This window comes from Aotus nancymaae, unplaced genomic scaffold (assembly GCF_030222135.1).
Source record: "Aotus nancymaae isolate 86718 unplaced genomic scaffold, 86718_ANA_hifiasm-v0.15.2.pri h1tg000021l, whole genome shotgun sequence".
NCBI lineage: Eukaryota > Metazoa > Chordata > Mammalia > Primates > Aotidae > Aotus > Aotus nancymaae.
Window position 1 is genome coordinate 13314193 of NW_026988433.1, and position 20173 is coordinate 13334365.

Genomic DNA, 20173 nt, shown 5'->3' on the forward strand with positions numbered 1-20173 from the left:
AGTTGGTTATTATTATTATTTCTTTTTCAATTTCCTTAGATATAGCAGGTCTTTTTTTAGGGTCTGTAGTCATCCTGATTCTGTCTCAGGCTCTGATGACCAAATTAACTTGATCAAGGAAGGCTCAGGTGGTATTTGCAGATGTGTTGAAGTTTTGCCCTTGTTAGGGTGGAAGACAGCACCTTTGAAGGGCTCTCCTTGGACCTCAGTCCCACAGCCAGAAATTTGACGTCACGTTTGAGACTCAGGGATGACTTGGAGTCCATTCATATCCCACCTGGGGAGAGACTCTGAAGTCACTGGTCATTCGTCTCCATCCTAAGGAGGCAAGGTGGTGAGCGGGCCACTTCATCTCTCTTCACATCACTTCTGGGAAATGAGTCACCAGCAGCTACTGGAATTCCAGAATGGCCAACTAAGAGGCCTATACTTAATACCAAATCAAACTGTTTAAAACTTTACATTTCTGTTTGTGTATTTTTATAAATATGTGGATGTTCTCGAACCAACAGGTAAAAGAAAAATGGGTTAAATTGTTTTGCTGTGACACCCAGTCTTTGTATATATGTCTGCACACAAAGACAAATGTGACTGTTAGTCTACCCTTTCTGTTCTCTTGTTCTGTCATCAAAGTTTCTCTTGGCTATTGTCAAGTGTTTGAATTTTACCATGAGTATAAAATTAGATCCCACTGAGATCCCACTGCTGCTGTCCCTTGCTTGGTATAAACAAAGTGGTTAACTCTCTTGTGGTTGCAAAGTGTTTCTCTGTTTAATGGTGATGTGTTCATTCATTCATTCAACAAATATTTAATGAGCTTCTACTATGTGCCAGGCACTGTTCTAGGAGCTGGAACTTTAGCAGCAAACAATAGTATTTGCATAACAGGACTGAAGAGTTGATCCAATACATCTAGAAAATATATGTTTGAAAAATGACAACAACAACAAAAAATGCCAAACCACCAAGAAGTCAGATTTTTAGAATATCTGCTCTTCCTAAGGTTCACTTACAATTAAAATGGAGGAGTAGAAAGTTCTGCATTCTTGAACTATGTGTCATAAACTCTCATTCACAAATAGACCAGAAGTTTGGTCTTAAAGTTGTCAGTCTCAGATAACTGAGTTTTTTGACCTAATTTTAGATTCTGATTTCCATTCCTGTGCTATCTTATGAAGAATGAAACTGGAAAAAAAAAAAAGATGATTATCAAATGATTTCTAACATAAAGGAAAAATAAGTGAATTTCTTTGTCTGAGTGTATCTTGCCACCTGCTGGAGTACTTTTGTGGTTGTGACTTCATTTATTTGAAGGTGCCTTTTGCTCAAGAACCCTGTGCTTAGGCTACAGAGTATCTAGGACATGGGCAAAAAGGGGTCCTTAGTACCATCATGTAATGATAATGCCTGAACACAGAGCCTCAAATGTCATTGGCTTTAAAATATTTGCTATTCTGATAAGAATTTTCAAAGCAGATAATGGTAGAGTCTTTTGCTTTAATAAAAGAAGTTATTGCAAGAGATCCTTTAGCTAAGTACATATCAAGCCCTTTAAAATATGTTTTTCTTAATTCTTTTTACTTTCAGCTGTTCAAGATCACATCTGTTGAATTGCAGTAGATCTTGTGCACCTGGCCTTAAGATTGAACTTGAGATTGGCCCTCAAAGCAAAGCCAATGCTTATAGACTTCAGAATTTCAAAAGCTTAATCACTAACATTTTAAGTGCGTGTGAATCTCAAAGTACTTTCTCACCCCCATTTTATGAACATATCCTATATAATTTCCTCATTCTTCAAAACCCTCATAATTGCTTCCACTTCAAAAAAAAATTTCATAATGGTATAAAGAGATGAAAACTTGGAGTAATGACTTGATATTAATAATTAATTGATGGGTCCAGATTCATAAGAATTAATATAGATGCAGCTATCTGTGCATTTACAGAATGTTTTAGTAAATTGAATGCTGCCTTTTATAAGGTCAGTTTATAAAACATTGGCAAATGAACTGCTGTAGTTTTCAGGTGAATTACAATTTTGCTTAAAAGCTAGAAACTTGGCTAGGTGTGGTGGCTCACGCCTGTAATCCCAGTACTTTGGGAGGCTGAGGTGGGTGGATCACCTGAAGTCAGAAGTTTGAAACCAGCCTGACCAACATGGTGAAACCCTGTCTTTACTAAAAATACAAAAATTAGCTGGGTGTGGTGGTACATGCCTGTAATCCCAGCTACTCAGGAGGCTGAGACACGAGAATTGCTTAAACCCAGGAGGCGGAGGTTGCAGTGAACCAAGATCGTGCCAGTGCACTCCAACCTGGGCAACAAGAGTGAAATTCCATCTTAAAAAAAAAAAAAAAAAAAAAAGGCTGGAAAGTTAACAATAAAAGAATGAATAGAACATTAAATGTAGACTACTTCTGTTACTCCAAATTATCTTCTAATCTTTAATGTGTCTGTGTACATTTTTATGTCATTATCATCAGTGTATTGTCTATGTGGCTTTGTCCTCATTTGCATTGTATCATATGAACATTATATCATGTGCACATCTGCAGATAGTCACATATGCCACTTACCAGTCAGTTAAAATAATCATTCAAAATTTGAAGTGCTTGAATCATAACATTAGTTTTTCTTTTTAGCTAGGGTTCTTGAGCACTAATTTTGTTAATGAGGAAAATACAAAAGTATTGTTAAAAATCATAATAATATATTAAAATGACTTTTCTCGTTTAAGGCTGTCATCACAGTGAAAATGGCCTGAGGTTCAAGATAGTGGTCAGGGCTTTGTCATGTACTAAACTTTCCAATGTTGCCTTGTTACTCCTGTTTCTCTATGCAAAGATGAAGAGCTGCCTTTGTTTGACCTGTCACACTGATGTATTTGTGGTCCCGGGCCTCACAGCCCACCAGCTATGTGTGTATGTGTGTGCGAATACTTGGACTTGGAAAACCCAGGGCCAAGGCACGGTGGTGGTTTCCTTCCCAAGAGCCTTAGGCTAGTAATGGAGGACCAGATGCCTGTTACCTGTGGTACCTGTACCAAAGTCATGTTTCCTGTGAATGTCTAACTTGCATTGGCTGTGTCTTTCCCTCTGCACACCTGACTGTCTTTTCTTTTGTGTCTAGGAGCTCGAAGAGAAGCATCGGGAGGCCCAAGTCTCAGCCCAGCACCTAGAAGTGCACCTGAAACAGAAAGAGCAGCACTACGAGGAAAAAATTAAAGTAAAGACACTTTCTGATCTTCCTTGGCTTTCCTCCTATAGTACCATGTAGCTCCCATCTCTTCCTGGGCACTTTTGGCCACTTCTTGCTAGACCAAACTACTGCTTGGGGTGAATACTGTCTTTACTCCATGATGGGAGATTTCAGGGTGTTACTTATGTGAAGGATTAGAAATCTGAAATACTAAAAAAAAATTTTTTTTTAATGTGGCCATCATTTATCCCAATTTTATCTTTAAAATAATTTTTAAAACTCATTGTTACTTAATTCATGATCATTTCTATAATTCATTTTCTTTTTTTAATTTTCAATTTTCAATTTTTAAACATTTTTAATTTTCGTGGGTACATAGTAGGTGTATCTATGGGATCCATGAGATATTTTGGTACAGGCATGCAATGTGAAATAAGCACATCATAGAGAATGGGATATCCATCCCTTCAAGCATTTATCCTTTGAGTTACAAATAATCCAATTACATTCTTTAAGTTATTTTAAAATACACAATTAAGTTACTATTGACTATAGTCACCCTATTGTTCTATCAAATACTAGGTCTTATTCATTCTTTCTATTTTTTGACAGCCATTAACCATCCCCACCCGCTACGACCCCTTCTACCCTTCCCAGCTTCTGTTAAGCATCCTTCTATACTCTGTTTCCATGAGTTCAATTGATTTGATTTTAGATCCCGCAAATAAGTGAGAACATGCGATATTTGTTTTTCTGTGCCTGGCTTATTTCAGTTAACTTGATGATCTTTAAGTCCATCCAGGATGTTGCAAATGGGTGGATCTCATTCCTTTTTATGATTGAGTAGTACTACATTGTTGTATATGTACCACATTTTCTTTCTTTTTTTTTTCCCTTCAACTTTTATTTTACGTTCTGGGGTACATGTGCAGTATGTGCAGGTTTGTTACACATAGGTAAACAATGTGTGCTGTGGTGATTGGCTGCATAGATCAACTCCTCACCTAGGTCTTAAGCCCAGCATCCATTAGCTGTTCTCCCTGTCTTCCTGATGCTCCTCCCACTCCCCCCACTCCCAAGCAGAGTTTCTGTTGTTCCCTGCTATGTGTCCATATACCACATTTTCTTTATCCATTCATCCGTTGATGGACACTTAGGTTGTTTTCAAATCTTAGCTATTGTAAATAGTACTGCAGCAAATGTGGGAGTGTGGTTATCTCTTCGATACACTGATTTCCTTTCTTTTGGGTGTACACCCAGCAGTGGGATTGCCAAATCATATGGTAGCTTGATTTTTCTTTGGCTTTTTCTTTAAAATTTTATTTTGCCTTTAATTTTTCTGAGGCTTACTGTAGTGTGTCTAAATGTGGATTTCTTGGCTGTGTGTGGTGGCTCATGCTTATAATCCTAGTACTTTGGGACTTTGGGAGGCCAAGATGGGTGAATCATTTGAGCCTAGGAATTCAAAACCAGCCTGGGCAAGTTGTCGAGAACCTGTGTCTACAAAAAATTAAAAAATTAGCCGGGGGTGGTGGCACACAGCTGTAGTCCCAGTTATTTGGGAGGCTGAGATGGGAGAATTGTTTGAATCCAGGAGGTGGATGTTGCGGTGAGCCAAGATTGCACCACTGCACTCCAGCCTGGGTGACAGAGTCTGAGACCCTGTCTCAAAAAAAAAAAAAAAAAAAAAAAAAGGTGGATTTCTTTTTACTTATCTTATTCTGCTTGAGATTTATGGAGCTTTAAAAAGATTTTTAAATTTTTTTTTGTAGAGACATGGTCTTGCTCAGTGCAGTAGGCTCAAGTGATCTTCCCATCTTAGCCACCCAAGTAGATGGAACTATAGGCATGTGCCACCATACTTGGCTATTTAAAAAATGTTTTTTCATAGAGATGGGGGTCTCCCAGGCTTTTGAATAGATTCATATCTTTTTATTAATTCTAGAAAATTAGTGATCATCATATCTCAAATATTTTCCCTTTCCCTTCTCTCTTTTCCTTTTAAGAATTTGATTGGGGCCAGGCACGATGGCTCATGCCTGTAATCCCAGCACTTTGGGAGGCAGAGGCGGGCAGATCACCTGAGGTCAGGAGTTCAAGACCAGCCTGCCCAATATGGTGAAACCCTGTCTCTACTAAAAATACAAAAAAATTAGCTAGGCATGGTGGTGTGCACCTGTAATCCCAGCTACTTGGGAGGCTGAGGCAGGAGAATCGCTTGAACCTGGTGAGCAGAGGTTACAGTGAGCCAAGATTTCACCACTGCACTCCAGCCTGGGGAATAGAGTGAGACTCTGTCTCAAGAAAAAAAAAAAAAAGAATTTGATTCAGCATGAGTTAGATCAGTTCCAATTTAGCTTTTTAAAATATTTTTTTTTTCTTTGTGCTACGTTTTGGGTAGGTTCTTCTGACTTATTTTCCAATTCGTGAATTTTTTCTTAACTGTGTCTAATCTAATTTGCTGTTCCATTGAGTTTTTGTTCCTTTTCTTTTTTTGTCTTTTTATTGAGACAGGATCTCATTCTGTCACCCAGGCTGGCGTGCAGTGGTGCAGTCATAGCTCACTGCAACCTGGGCTTAAGCGATCATCCCACCTCAGCCTCCCGAGTAGCTGGGATTATAGGTGCATGCCAACACGCCTGGCTAATTTATAAATTTTCTGTTGAGTTTTAATTTTGGTTGTATATTTTTTACTTCTAGACATTCTATTTGGGTCTTTCCTTTTTACTTCTAGACATTCTATTTGAGTCTCTCCCAAGTTTGCTAGATTATTTAAGACAATAATCTTCTGTTCTGTGCATTCACTTTCAAGCCGAACTTTTCTTTCTTTAAATGTATTGAGCATAATTATTTTATCGCCTGTATCTGACAACTCCACATATGAAGCATTTGCAGGTCTGTTTCTGCTCTGTTGTTTCTCTTGGTTCTTTGTCATGGTGACTGTTTTATTTTCCTTAAAGAATTATTAATGGAAATTCTTTGAAGCCTTGGATGAAAATGTGTGCCCACCTTGGTGGGTGATCCAGGGCTTTCATTTCTGCCTTTTCTTGACCATTGAGGCTATAAAGACTGAAACTCAAGTTCATTTGTTTCAGTAAGTACCTCAGGTTAAATCCTTCTTACCTCTTTCTCCTTCTGTTTTTCTTAGTTTTTGGTAATTTCTTATTCTCTTCCCAACTTGCAGGTGTTTTTGGGAAAATGTTTTTCATATTTTATTTAGCATTTAAATCATTTTCAAGAAAAGGGCTGGCCTGACATGTAGCCCACTGTACTATTAGAAATGGCTGCCACTCTATCAATTTCCTTTTAAAATCACATCACATTTTCATTATGATTTGTATCAAGCTTTTAATTCATTCTTATGTTCTTGAGAATCAGATGCTGTTTATTACATCTCGAATATTGTCTCTTCTTTTTTCCAACCAGACATGGAAGGGGGATTTCAATTTTTGTGATGATCTTGTTATTGATTTGGTTGGTATTCTCAAAGAGTTGAGTAGTCCTTTCTCAGAGCAGCTAACATGTATGTGCTCACACAGTATCATCACTGTCACCACCCTGGCATCTTTTACCCCGGTGTTATTTTTGGTTGTTTTTCAGCAAAAGAAATAATAGGAAGCCAGGCGTGGTGGTTCACATCTGTAATTTCAGCACTTCGTGGGGGCCAGGGTGGACAGATCACTTGAGTCCAGGAATTCAAGACCAGTCTGTGCAACAAAGTGAGACACCCTCCTCACATTGTCTACAAAAAATACAAAAAATTAGCCAGGCAGGTGGCACACACATGTAGTCTCAGCTACTTGGGAGGCTAAGGTGGGAGGATTGCTTGTGATCAGGAGGTTAAGGCTGCAGTGAGCCAGGGAAAGAAATACGGGAAAACAACCCAGAAATGACCTCAAGGTGTTCTCCTGTGACCCCTGGTACTTCAAGTTTTAGAAAATTATGAGAATGTATATAGTAGTCCACTGGCAGCTTTGCATGATGAAAGTAACCCTTTATAAAACATATTCTATGATTTGGTTATTATATTGATGTTCCTGTCAAAAGCCATATTCTATCTTAAATTGATTTAGATATCTTTAGTGGAATCCCTTATTTCAAACAAACTTTTTGCTCCCCTTCTCCCTGATACATCTTGTTCATCTTTCTGCCAGTTGAACTCTATGAAAGCTAAGAAAGATCCATATGTTCTTTTAAATCTACTTATTTTTTTTAAGACAGGTTCTTGCTCCATCACCCAGGGTAGAGTGCAGTGGCATGATCATGCTCACTGGGGCTTCGTTCTCCTGGTTTCAAGCAATCCTCCCATGTTAGCCTCCTGAGTAGCTGGGACTACAGGTGTGCCCCACCATGCCCAGCTAATTACTATTTTTTCTACTTTTTGTGGAAATGGGGTCTTGCTATGTTGCCCAGGCTGGTCTCAAACTTCTGTCCCTGAGCATCTCCACCCATATCAGCCTCCCAAAGTGCTGGGATTACAGGCATGAGCCACCATGCCTGACCTAATGCATACATTATTGATAGAGGTGTATCCCTTCCAGCCCACATTGACTACTTATTGGTATCCTTCTTTACCAAAGTTGAGGTCTTATTTTGAACAGAGGCATCCTGAAAATGTATTCCATTGCTTTAGCACCTCATACAAAATAAAAATCATATGCGGTCTAGATATTATGTGGTATCTGCTACCTTCTAGACGGAAAGAAATTTTATATATCCCAAGGAATGTCAGGAAAGATCTGTCTTTCTTCCTTACTGGAATCTTTATGAAACTATTTCTTTTAAGCCTGTTCTGCTTTGTGTTTCCTGTTCCAGCCTCTGTCAGGCCACTTTGGTAATAATTATGATCATACCCTCGATTCTACCCTGTTCTTGCTCGTAATTTTAGAATCATGCTCAGACATCCAAGAGAGTAGGCCATTTCTCATCCTTTTGAGCTTCTTCCTTTCTCTCATGACCCTGTTCCCACCTTTTGGTCTTCTGTCCCAACTTCCATTCTATTTTTTTCATCAGTCAGTTCTAGTTTAAAGACTTATTTGAAATCTGTTCTTGCCTTTCTTTCTCCTGTGGATTCCCTCCCCGCTGACTGGCTCTTTTTAGGGACGATGTCCCCATGAGCTGTGACAGTCCTTTCACAATAGACATTGTGGGAAAGGCAGATTTTAGCCCTATCTGAGACCCCAGCTCTTTCAGCTTTATTCCCAGTATCCTGTTGTCCTTCTTGATGTCATTGGTGTTCTTTGGAAAAGGAGAATGGAGCCGCTGTGGTGAGAAACACAGGGCTGTGGTCAAAGGCTCGGACGTGTTATGATGTTGTCTTCTTTTTTCCTTCCTTTTTGCTTGTAGTTTTGGCAACTCGTAGGGCTGTGTGTGCCCCAAAGAACATTAGATCAAGCTGGCGATTGGTGATGCCATTACTGTTTTATGTTTCCTCTTGGGAACAGTAGGTGCTTACAGTGGCATTCTAAGCACCGAGAACACATGATCTCTCTTCTCCTGGGAAAGGCTTCTCTTCCCGGTGACTTTTTTTTTCCTTTCCCTAGCTGGATCAGAGGAAAGAACCAGGGAAAGAGGCATTTTTTTCACTTTCTTTTATGTTGTCTTTTAAATCTATTGACTGTCCACTTACATTATTGGTGGCCAAAATCCACTTGGCCCTGGTTGTTTCTGAGCATCATCCTTGGTCACACAGGCTTCCTCTGTCTTCGGCATCTCTCCCTCTGTCTTCGGCATCTCTCCCTCTTGCACACAGCCCAGGAATATCTAGAATTAATTTGTATAAATTAGGAGTGAGGAATATTCTGAAAACTACTGGTGCACTGGTGAAGAAAAAGTTGTCCCCAGGTAATATCTGCAGATTATAGGAAATGTATTCTCTAGGTCTGGATCGAGAGCAATCTTGTTTTCTCTCTCCCTTTTTATTCTGGAGTCTGCTTCATTCTGAATATATCTCTCTGGTCTTTGGGGTGCTGATTTTAAAATAAGTTCTTAGTTCAAGTCAACCTGTTACTTGCCATTGGATGCTAATATTTGACTTTTAAATCCTATCCTGGTTGATAAGCAGACTTTCAATTTTTGCCTTCTCTTTGCCCCAGAATTTGGAGACCTTGGGCCTCTCTCCTGCTTTTCTCCTCTTTCCTAGGTGTTCTCAAGTGTCCCTGTTTAGTCTTCCCTGCTCAGCTTGGCTCCCGAGAACATTCGCTTCTTCTTTTGTTTTTGTAGGTGTTGGACAATCAGATAAAGAAAGACCTGGCCGACAAGGAGACGCTGGAGAACATGATGCAGAGACACGAGGAGGAGGCCCATGAGAAGGGCAAAATTCTCAGCGAACAGAAGGCGGTAGGTAGAAGGAGTTGCCAAGCCAGTGTTCAAAGGAGGGTTTTTGAAATATGCTAAGAATCACAGCCCTGAAAAGACTCCATTTCACCTGGGGAATTCTTCCTTCTGTTGAATCCTGTGGAGTTGGTTGGTAATAAGATGCTTTCTCTGAAACTGTTTCCTTTTTTAAAAGCAACTGAGGCGGTGACTCTGGATGGCCAGTTTTGCGTTTTTCAAGAACTCATGCTGATTTACTATCTGCTAACATACTGTCCTTCTGAAGGCCCCTGACAAAATGGCCAGTGGCTCTTGGTCCTCCTGCAATTCTTTCTTTGTTTTTTTTTTTTTTTGAGGGGGGGTTTTGCTCCAAAGCCCAGGCTGCAATGTGGTGGTGTAGTCATGGCTCACTGCAGCCTCCACCTCCTGGGCTCCAAGTGATCCTTCCACCTCATCTTCCCAAGTAGCTGGGTCTACAGGTGCATGCCCCCATGTTCGGCTAATTTTTAAATTTTCTATAGAGACAAGATCTTGCTGTATTGCCCAGGCTGGTCTCCAACTTCTGACCTCAAGCAATCCTCCCACCTTGGTCTTGCTCCCAAAGTGCTGGGATTATAGGCCACCACTCCTGACCTTATACTTCTCTTCTTTTTACTTGCTCATTTTTCTCTTTTCTAATCCACATAGGCAGTTGTCTCAGAAACTTGTTGTCCCTAAAGTTTACCTGTGGTGCTTATTAATCTGCAAATCTGCACCCAACCAAGACTTACCATATCAGAATCTCTCTTTTTTTTTTTTGAGATGGAGTCTCACTCTGTCACCCAGGCTGGAGTTCAGTGGCGTGATCTTGGCTCACTGCAACCTCTGTCTTCCAGGTTCAAGTGATTCTCCTGCCTCAGCCTCCCAAGTAGCTGGGATTACAGGCACCCGCCACCATGCCCGACTAATTTTTGTATTTTTAGTAGAGACGTGGTTTCACCATATTGGCCAGGCCAGTCTCAAAGTCTTGACCTCAAGTGATCCACTAGCCTCAGCCTCCCAAAGTGCTGGGATTACAGGTGTGAGCTACCATGCCTTACCCCACATCAGAATCTCTGAGGGAGAATCTTAGGAAATTAAATTTTTAATTAGTACCCCTGTACCCCAATTTTTATGATTCATTAAGGTGGGGAGACTTTGCTGTAGAGCAGCTGTCCCCAACCTTTTTAGCACCAGGGACTGATTTCGTGGAAGACAATTTTTTCACTGGGGTGGAGTGATGGTTTCGAGATAAAACTGTTCCACCTTAGACTATCAGGCATTAAGGCATTAGAGCCTTTATTAATTAATTAATTAATTAATTAATTTGTTTCTGAGACAGAGCCTTGCTCTGTCGCCCAGGGTGGAGTGCTGTGGTGCGATATTGGCTCACTGCAACCTCTGCCTCCTGAGTTCAAGCGATTTCTCCTGCCTCATCCTCCCGAGTAGCAGGGATTACAGGCGTGTACCACCACACCTGCTAATTTTTGTATTTTTAGTAAAGTTGGGGTTTCATCATGTTGGCCAGGCTTGTCTTGAATTTCTGACCTTAGGTGACCCGCCTGCCTCAGACTCCCAAAGTGCTGGTATTATAGGTATGAGCCACCGCCCCCGGCCGAAGGCATTAGATTCTCATTAAGAGTGGGCAGCCTAGATCCCTCGCATGCATAGGTCATGATAGAGTTCATAGTCCTAGGAGAATCCCATGCCACTGATCTGACAGAGGTAGAGCTCAGGCAGTAATGCTGCTCGCTGGCCACTCACCTCCTGCTGTGCGGCCTGGGTCGTAACAGGTGGCAGACCGGTAATGGAGTACTCGGTCTGTGGCCCAGGGGTTGGAGACCCCTGCTGTGGAGAGTCTAGTCTAGAGCAATAGTAGCTGGATGAGAAGGAATCACTCAGAAAATGACAGCCCTCGGGGTGATGATACATGTGAATGTGCAGATTTGAGTTAGAGACTCTCGTGGGCCCAGGTCACATGCAGATGAGATGGGGTTTAACAAGGCCTGATTACTTATAGAGTGTTAGGTTCCTGAATAGGTCCTTATGTCTGTTTTATATGCAAGCCACTTAGCTAGTGTGGGGAGATTTCATCACTGAAAAAACAACCAAGTACCATCCATTTGAGTGGTACCATCTGTGATTCTCAGGGTATTTTGCCATCATTTCAGATGAAACTTTTACCCTGGCCCGCACTGCCCCTATTACTCCTGTTCTGGTGTAATTGTGCATGAGGTTTCATAGGTGCCCGTGTTTCAGATGATCAATGCTATGGATTCCAAGATCAGATCCCTGGAACAGAGGATTGTGGAACTGTCTGAAGCCAATAAACTTGCAGCAAACAGCAGTCTTTTTACCCAAAGGAACATGTAAGTATTCAAATTCTAACTGCCTCCATTTATTATACTTTGGTCTCCTCTCCCGCGGCATAAACTCCTTTCTCCTGTCTGAGCTGGAGTGGACTGAATGACTTCTGTAGCTCAGCTCAGCTCAGCCCTCGGATACTTACGTCCCATTTTGCCCTGCTTTAAGTGGTGTTACTCTGCCACTTTTGAGTCAGGTTTTCTTAAATGCCTTCAATTACCATCACATTACAGAGTGTTTTGCGCTCTCTAATGAGGCTATTTATAATTTGCTTGTGGAAAGCTGCAGTTCTTGTTCTGCAGACTTGCCTGCTGTAATCAGTAAGAGGAGAAATTGTGTGTGCCCAGTTTGGCCATCCATTTAGTTGTCACTAGGTTAGACCCGTAGGGAAGGAAGTTTGGGATTCAGCAAGGACCCTGTTCCAGGACCACTTCAGTCTGAATCTTTTACCCCAAAGAATTACAATCTCCAGGATTTTTTTCCCCCCATAGTTTCTCTCTTCAATGATCTCCCAAAACAGTCCCATCTTAATCTAAACCAGCTTGGTAGGCTGTGTTTTGGGTCTTTGAGTCGTTCTAATGTTTGATACTTTTTTTTTTTTTTTGGAGACGGAATCTCACTGTCGCCCAATCTGGAGTGCAGTGGGGGGATCTTGGCTTACTGCAACTTCCTCCTCCTGGGTTGAAGCAGCTCTCTTGCCTCAGCCTCCTGAGTAGCTGGGACTACAGGCGCACACTGCCATGCCTGGCTAATTTTCTTGTATTTTTTTTTAGTAAAGACAGGGTTTCACCATGTTGCCCAGGCTGGTTTTGAACTCCTGAGCTCAGGCAATCTGCCCGCCTTGGCCTCCCAAAGTGCTAGGATTATAGGTGTGAGCCACCACCGCGCCAGGCCTAGTTTCTGATACTTTTAAGCAGTTTGCTGGAGAGAAAGACCTACAGAGAACTAGAAGGAATACCATTCATTCTCCTTGTTGCTTCTTTTTCTCCAGGGCCTGCCTTCATGAGTTATTGGGGTGCCCTTGTACAGTAATCTAAGGAGGCCCCCTTCTGCCCCTATACAGACTCAAAGAAGTAATAAACAGGCCTGTCAAAGGAGTGAAATGTTGGTATCTTGTGCAGCCCCATGGACCTTACTTAATCCTGTGTGTGAGGGACTGACACTGATTGGTGATGACTAAATCGTCCCCACGTTCGTCATGCCGGGATCATGCTTACAAGGCCAGATCAGGAGAGAGCTAACCCAGGAGTGGCCCTTAGTCCATTTAGTGAGCACACCTGTCTCACTCCTTTTTCATCTGCCTTCCGCGGAAATGGGCTCAACTCTAACGAGACTATGATTTTGTTTGGATCCTCCCACCACCCCACCAGGAAGGCCCAAGAAGAGATGATTTCTGAACTCAGGCAACAGAAATTTTACCTGGAGACACAAGCTGGGAAATTGGAGGCCCAGAACCGAAAGCTGGAGGAGCAGCTGGAGAAGATCAGCCACCAAGACCATAGTGACAAGAATCGGCTACTGGAACTGGAGACAAGATTGCGGGAGGTGAGAGCAAGGGGCGATCTCCTGGGAGGATTTGCTGGGCGATTTGGGATCTGAACAAGCCAGCTTTCAAGCACAGATCAATATGTACATAAGGGACGTTGTACCTGGTGGTTAAAGGGTCAGACTTGAGGCAGGAGAAAAGGGTCTGGAGGCAAGGAATGTAAGGCCAATTCATGCTGAATCCAAGAACATCACCAAGGTTTGGGGGCAGGGAATCTGAGGCCCTTGTGCTAACCTGTTTTTGTTTGTTTGTTTGTTTGTTTGTTTTGAGACAGAGTCTTGCTCTGTTGTCCAGGCTGGAGTGCAGTGGTATGATCTTGGCTCACTGCAACCTCCGCCTCCTGGGTTCAAGCGGTTCTCATGCCTCAGCCTCGCGAGTAGCTGGTACTACAGGCGCCTGCCACCACACCTGGCCAATTTTTTTATTTTTAGTAGAGACAGGGTTTTGCCATGTTGATCATGCTGGTCTTGAACGCCTGACTTTAGGTGATCCACCTGTCTCAGTTTCCCAAAGTGCTGGCATTACAGGTGTGAGCCATTGCACCCGGCCAATTTGTGCTGACTTCCCAAAGCTGGATCAAAAGGAAAACACCTGGGTCTGGGGGCGGGTAACCTAAGGCCAATTAACACAAACTTCCTAAAGCTGAACCAAAAGGAAAATCCCCATCTCCCCATGCTCCGAGTAGCAAAGGATCGAAGGCTGCTCTCCCTGGAACCCTCCTGCTTCCACCATGGCTCAGATGGAAAGGGAGAGTGCCTTGGATGGGCCGCGGGCCAAGGAGGGACTATCCCTTCATCTGCATAGGGTGCCAGTTCACTTCAGCCTTTACTTAGCCACAGACCAAATTCTTTATTCAGATAAGGAATAACCGATGGGAACCACAAAAGCAGTACTTGAAACTCAGAAAACTTCCAGCTGGGCCCACTCCCATCCTGCAGAATGCTTTCTGGCTTTAATAGATCCCTGCTTTCCCTGCTTCATTCCTGTGTTTCGTTACTTTGTTACTTTGTGCCTTTTGTCCAATTCTTTGTTGGAAATGGACAACTTAGGCCCAAGGCCCTCCTCCTGGTAACAGACTGGGCCCTGGGGATCTGGGTTAGAATTCCACCTCCACTTCTTACTGGTTTTGTGACTTCTTACTCGTTTTGCAAGCTGCCTGCCTCCTCTCTCTGCTGGACTTCAGTTTCCTCATCTATAAAATGTCAGTGATAATGTGTCTCCTTTATAGGGTCCTGTGGGGATTGTGTCAATTTGTGTGTCTGTCAAATGGGAGCCGAGCAATTCCTCCTTTATCAAGATGTAATGAGGGCCTGTGACCTCCTCCATGCTCAGAGCTTAGCCGTGCTGGTCCAGTGCTGGCGGCAGAGGTCTGTCTCATAATGACAGTGGGAGATTAAAAGACAAAACCAAATTTAGGTTTGATTGATGGAAGGTAGCTCTCTTCAAAAATACAAGGAAGCTGGGAAGAGCAGCCAGGTTTTGGGGAAGAAAATATGACACATTGGGTTGTAGACATGCTGAGGTTGATTGAAGCTGTAAAGTTACATTTATGTAGTCGCTGTGTTTATCAAATGCCTGCTTTGTGTGCCAGTTCGTAGCCTGGGTTTACAGTGGTGACAAGACAGACCTGTTCCTGACGTGAGGGCTTTCAGCCTAGCGGCAGGGTTCACTGGCACCAGCAGAGGCACAACTGGAGTTCAGGATAGTGGTTGCTGGAAGTTGGATACCCAGGCTGGCAGGGAAGACACAGTGTCTTGTGTGTAATAGTTGTTCAGATATTTGTGATGGAATTCTTCAAAGAGCAGATGATCTTTCTTAAGGCAGTTAGACACCCAGGGTGGGAGGGAAGACACAATGTCTCATGTAAAATAGTGGCTCAAATATTTGTGATGGATTCTTCAGAAAGCAGATGATCTTTCTTAAGGAAGGTCCTGTTAAGCAGACAGAGGTCTGAAGACTAAACCTTGGGTAAGACTCATGTTTATGCATGTCTTCATTTGTCTTGGAGTATTAAAATGAAGTCATTTCTCCAAAGGACTGTAAAAACGTGTTATCTCATGTTTTTTAGGGGTTGTCCAGGTGTGGACTCCTCCATTAAGGTCACTTGGAGTGTCTGGTTTTATTTTTTATTTTTATTTTTATTTTATTTATTTATTTTTTTGAGACGGAGTTTCGCTCTTGATACCCAGGCTGGAGCGCAATGGCGCGATCTCGGCTCACCGCAATCTCCACCTCCTGGGTTCAGGCAATTCTCCTGCCTCAGCCTCCTGAGTAGCTGGGATTACAGGCACGCGCCACCGTGCCCAGCTAATTTTTTGTATTAGTAGAGACGGGGTTTCACCATGTTGATCAGGATGGTCTCGATCTCTTGACCTCGTGATCCACCCGCCTCGGCCTCCCAAAGTGCTGGGATTACAGGCTTGAGCCACCGCGCCCGGCCTTATTTTTTATTTTTATTTTTTGTAGCAATGGGGTCTCGCTGTGTTGTCCAGGCTGGTCTTGAGCTCCTGGCTTTATTTATTTATTTTTCTTTTATTATCTGTTAGGTCAGGATTTCTCAGAAGGAGGACTCCTGGCTTTAAGCCATCCTCCCTGCTTGGCCTCCAAAGTGCTGGGATTATAGGCATGAGCCTCAAGCCTTAGGCAATGGTTTAACTTTTATTATCCAGGCTATACTTTTACACATCTGTAAGTTTAACAGCAAGCTCAGGGGAGACTCACCCTTAAAGTTGTGAGTCTAAACAATCCAGATGGACTTCTCTAGCTTGGGGGCCTTGACTGGCTGTTTCCTGCTTTCCCTTTGCACAAATGGTCCTCTTAGGAGCCTGCCCTGCTGCTGTAGCTCATCTGGGCTATTAAAGTGCCCCAGGGTAGCTGTTGCTTTTTACTTGAATCAGTAGAGCCAGCCCCCGAAGGATGGTAGGAGAAACTTAAAATGTTCCACAAGAGGTTCAGGCTCTATATTCTCCCTGAGAGTTTTGGAGTTTAGCTCTAAATATAACAAGATCAGTCCTTCTTCTTTTGGCCACATGCTGCTACTGAGATTGCGGGCAGAGGCTTCCACCTGGAGTCTGATCTGCCTTAAAGGACCCTGGGCCTTCCCCCCACTTTGTGTGTGCAGCATTAGGTCTTCTCTAGCCAGGTGTGTGGAGTCACAAAGATGCAGGGCTCCTGGGTTCTTCCTGCATTGTACAGCATCCAGCTCCTGCTCCTCCTCTTGAGTCACTGTCACCTGCCTCTCTTGGTTTTGCCAAGTGGCATCAGGAGAATTTGGGTCTTGCTGATAGAGGCCCACCTTGCTGTGGCTGCTGGTGTTTTAGTAAGACAGAAGGGTACAGTGTTTACCCTATACATGGTCAAGTGCAGTGGTCAGGACACGTAGGGATGTTGTAGGAATACAGCAACATATTACATGGACCCTTGAGCCAGACTTTCTGGGCTCAAATGCCAGTCCTGCCTTTTAACAAGATTTTTATAGCTGTGTGACATTTGCTCAGTTGCCTAATCTCTCAGTGCCACACTTTGCTTATCTGTAAAATGGAGGTAATAGTAGTACCTCCCTCAGTGAGTCGTTCTGAAAATGAAAGGAGTTAATTCAGCACCCAGTGTGTTGTGAGGACCGTATTTGCTGTTGTCACATCATCATCATCATCACCATCATCACTAGAGACAGATGCTGTCACTGATTTGTTAAGGCCTCCCGGATCTACGTGGCCAATCCAGACTTTTCTTTTGAGTTTCTGACCCATTGTCTTAGTAGACATTAGACATCTCCACTTGGATGTCTCCCAGGGGACTCAAGTTCAACATCTCAAGACTGAATTTCTTATCTTTTGCCTCAAGCTGGCAATTTGTCTCCTATTCCCTGTGATAGCAGTGGTCTCACTCTTTGTCCAGACATGTAGACATGTGGGAAGGCATCTTTTTTTTTTTTTTTTCCCTGAGATGGAGTCTCACTCTGTTGCCCAGGCTGGAGTGCAGTGGCGCAATCTCGGCTCGTTGCAACCTCCGCCTGCTGGATTCAAGCAATTCTCCTGCCTAGCTTCCTGAGTAGCTGGGACTACAGGCATGCATCACCATGCCCAGCTAATTTTTTGTATTTTTGTAGAGATGGGGTTTCACCATGCTGGTCAGGCTTGTCTTGAACTCCTGACCTCGTGATCCGCCCGCCTCGGCCTCCCAAAGTGCTGGGATTACAGGTGTGAGCCATTGCACACAGCTGGGAGTCATCTTTGACTCCCTTATGTCCTCTGTTCTCTGCCCCACATCAAATTAACCACTAAATCCTGTTGGTTTTCCAGGTTACATCTTTTGCAAGTCTTTCTTCTCTTCACCCCTATGGCCTTGGGGATGTGGGTGCTACCTTTTCTAGGGAGCCTTCTCCAACCCTCTAAACCTGGGTTGGAAGTCTCCTTTTCATCCCCACGGCTTTCGGGGCATAGCTCCTTGCAGTCTGTTCTTGGCAGTCCCCTTAGACAGTGAGCTCTCTGAGGGCAGCAAGCATCTCTGAGTTGCTTGGCATTGATCTTTAGGACAACACTGTCAGTGTTTGGCAGGTCAGTAGATGTGCAATGATCTCCCTCACCTCCATACCTTTGGATGTCTTGCTTCCCCTGCCTGGAATTTTCTTTCTCCTCTTACCTGCTTGCTTGACTCCTGCAAATTCTTCAACAGAATTTAACAGATCTAGAGTGAGCTCCTCTACCCGTCTACTGTATTCTTGCAATATCCCCGCATATCTTGACCATTGCACTTGACCATGATATATGGTAATGGTTGTTTTTTATTTTTCTCCCCGACTTGAAGGCAGAGACTGTCTTTTATCTCCAGATTCCATTTTCTAGAGAAATTGCTGAGTAAATTGTTGTTGAATGGATGAAAGATTGAAGAGATAGGTGGATGGATGAGCAGATGGAGGGAAGAATGATTAACTTCTTTTTTTTTTTTTTTTTTTTTTTAGAGAAAGAGAGAGAGAGAATAGGAAGGAGAAAAAAGGAAGAGAAAGAGAGAGAGAGAATGGGGAGGAGGGAGAAGGAAAAGAAAGAGGGAGAGAGAATGGGAGTATTGCTTTCTTGCCCAGGCTAGAATGCAATTTAGTAATGGGTATTGAAAACCTCTTTTATACTGATAATTATACTTAATGATGTAGTCAGGAAGGAATAAGGGAAGAAGATAACAAACAAACAGCCAACCAATATTTAATTTAAACCTATGAAATGCTATGCGATTACTGAGGAGTGATTTACTTCCAATTATATAGTCACCTTTGGAATAGGTGTGAGGTGGTAATGTATGTTTTGTGTATTTGAAGTGGAGAGTACTATAAATATTTATTAAGTTTACTTGTTCTGGGTCTGAGTTCAAGTTCTGAATATCCTTGTTAATTTTCTATCTCGTTGATCTATAGAATCGTTAGCTCTTCTTGTTGCATTGATCCTTTTGCCATTATGTAATGTCATTCCTCGCCTCTTTTGATCTTTGTTGCTTTAAAGTCTACTTTATCAGAGGTGAGAATTGCATCTCCTGCTTTTTGTTTATTAGTTTATTTTTACTCTCTGTTCAATTGGTAAATCTTCTTCCTTCTCTCTGAGTCTTTGTGTATTGTTTCATGTAAGATGGGCCCGGATGCAGCATACCGATGGGTTTTGGCTTTTTATCCAATTAAAATATATATAAGTTTAATACCAGCATTTGATGCTAGCTGGCTGTTTTGCCCATTAGTTGATGTGAATTTTTTATTGTGTTAAAGTTCTTTGCTTTTTGATATATTTTTGGAAAGGCTGATATTGGTTGTTCCTTTATATGTATAGTGCTTCTTTCAGAAGCTCTTGTAAAGCAGGCCTGGTGGTGGTGAAATCTCTAAGTACTTGTTTGTTCGCAAAAGATTTAATTTTTCCTTCGCACATAAAGCTTAGTTTGGCTGGATAGGAAATTCTGGGTTGAAAATTCTTTTCTTTAAGGATGTTAAATATTGGTCCCCACTCTTTTCTGGCTTGTAGGGTTTCTGCTGAGAGATCTGCTGTAAGTCTGATAGGTTTCCCTTTATGGGTAACCTGAACTTTCTCTCTAGCTGCCCTTAGTATTTTCTCCTTCATTTCAACCCTAATAAATCTGGCAATTATGTGCCTTGGGGTTGGTCTTCTTGAAGAATATCTTTGTGGTGTTCTCTGTATTACCTGGAGTTGAATATTACCCTGCCTTGCCAGGTTGGGAAAATTTTCCTGAATGATATCCTGAAGAGTATTTTCCAACTTGGATTCATTCTCTTCATCACATTCAGGTACACCTATCAAACGTAAATTAGGTCTTTTCACATAGTCCCGTATTTCCTGGAGACTTTGCTCATTCCTTTTCATCCTTTTTTCTGCATTCTTGTCTTCTCGTTTCATTTCACTGAACTGGTCCTCGACTTCTGATATCCTTCCTTCTGCTTGATCAATTCGACTGTTTAAACTTGTGCATGCTTCGCGAAGTTCTCGTGTTGTGTTTTTCAGCTCCATCAATTCACTTATATTCTTCTCTAAATTGTCCATTCTCATTAACATTTCGTCAAACCTTTTTTCAAGGTTCTTAGTTTCTTTGCATTGGGTTAGAATAAGTTCTTTTAATTCACAGAAGTTTCTTATCACCCACGTTTGGAAACCTGCTTCTGTTATTGGAACACCCGTGTAATCTATTAAGCCTTGTTCCGTTACTGATGAGGAATTGCAATCCCCTGTAGAGGGAGAGGCA

The 20173-nt window shown here is 42.4% G+C and overlaps 1 protein-coding gene across 8 annotated transcripts in view; it reads left to right on the plus strand.

Moving 5' to 3' along the window:
• Nucleotides 1-20173, plus strand: part of CIT (citron rho-interacting serine/threonine kinase) — a 197547-nt gene that overhangs the window by 108829 nt on the left and 68545 nt on the right. For all 8 annotated transcript variants that reach the window (XM_064379735.1, XM_064379739.1, XM_064379733.1 and 5 more), the window contains 4 exons: nt 3130-3225; nt 9421-9537; nt 11791-11900; nt 13266-13440. In XM_064379735.1, the coding sequence (XP_064235805.1) occupies nt 3130-3225; nt 9421-9537; nt 11791-11900; nt 13266-13440 (498 nt within the window). The remainder of the gene's footprint in view (nt 1-3129; nt 3226-9420; nt 9538-11790; nt 11901-13265; nt 13441-20173) is intronic.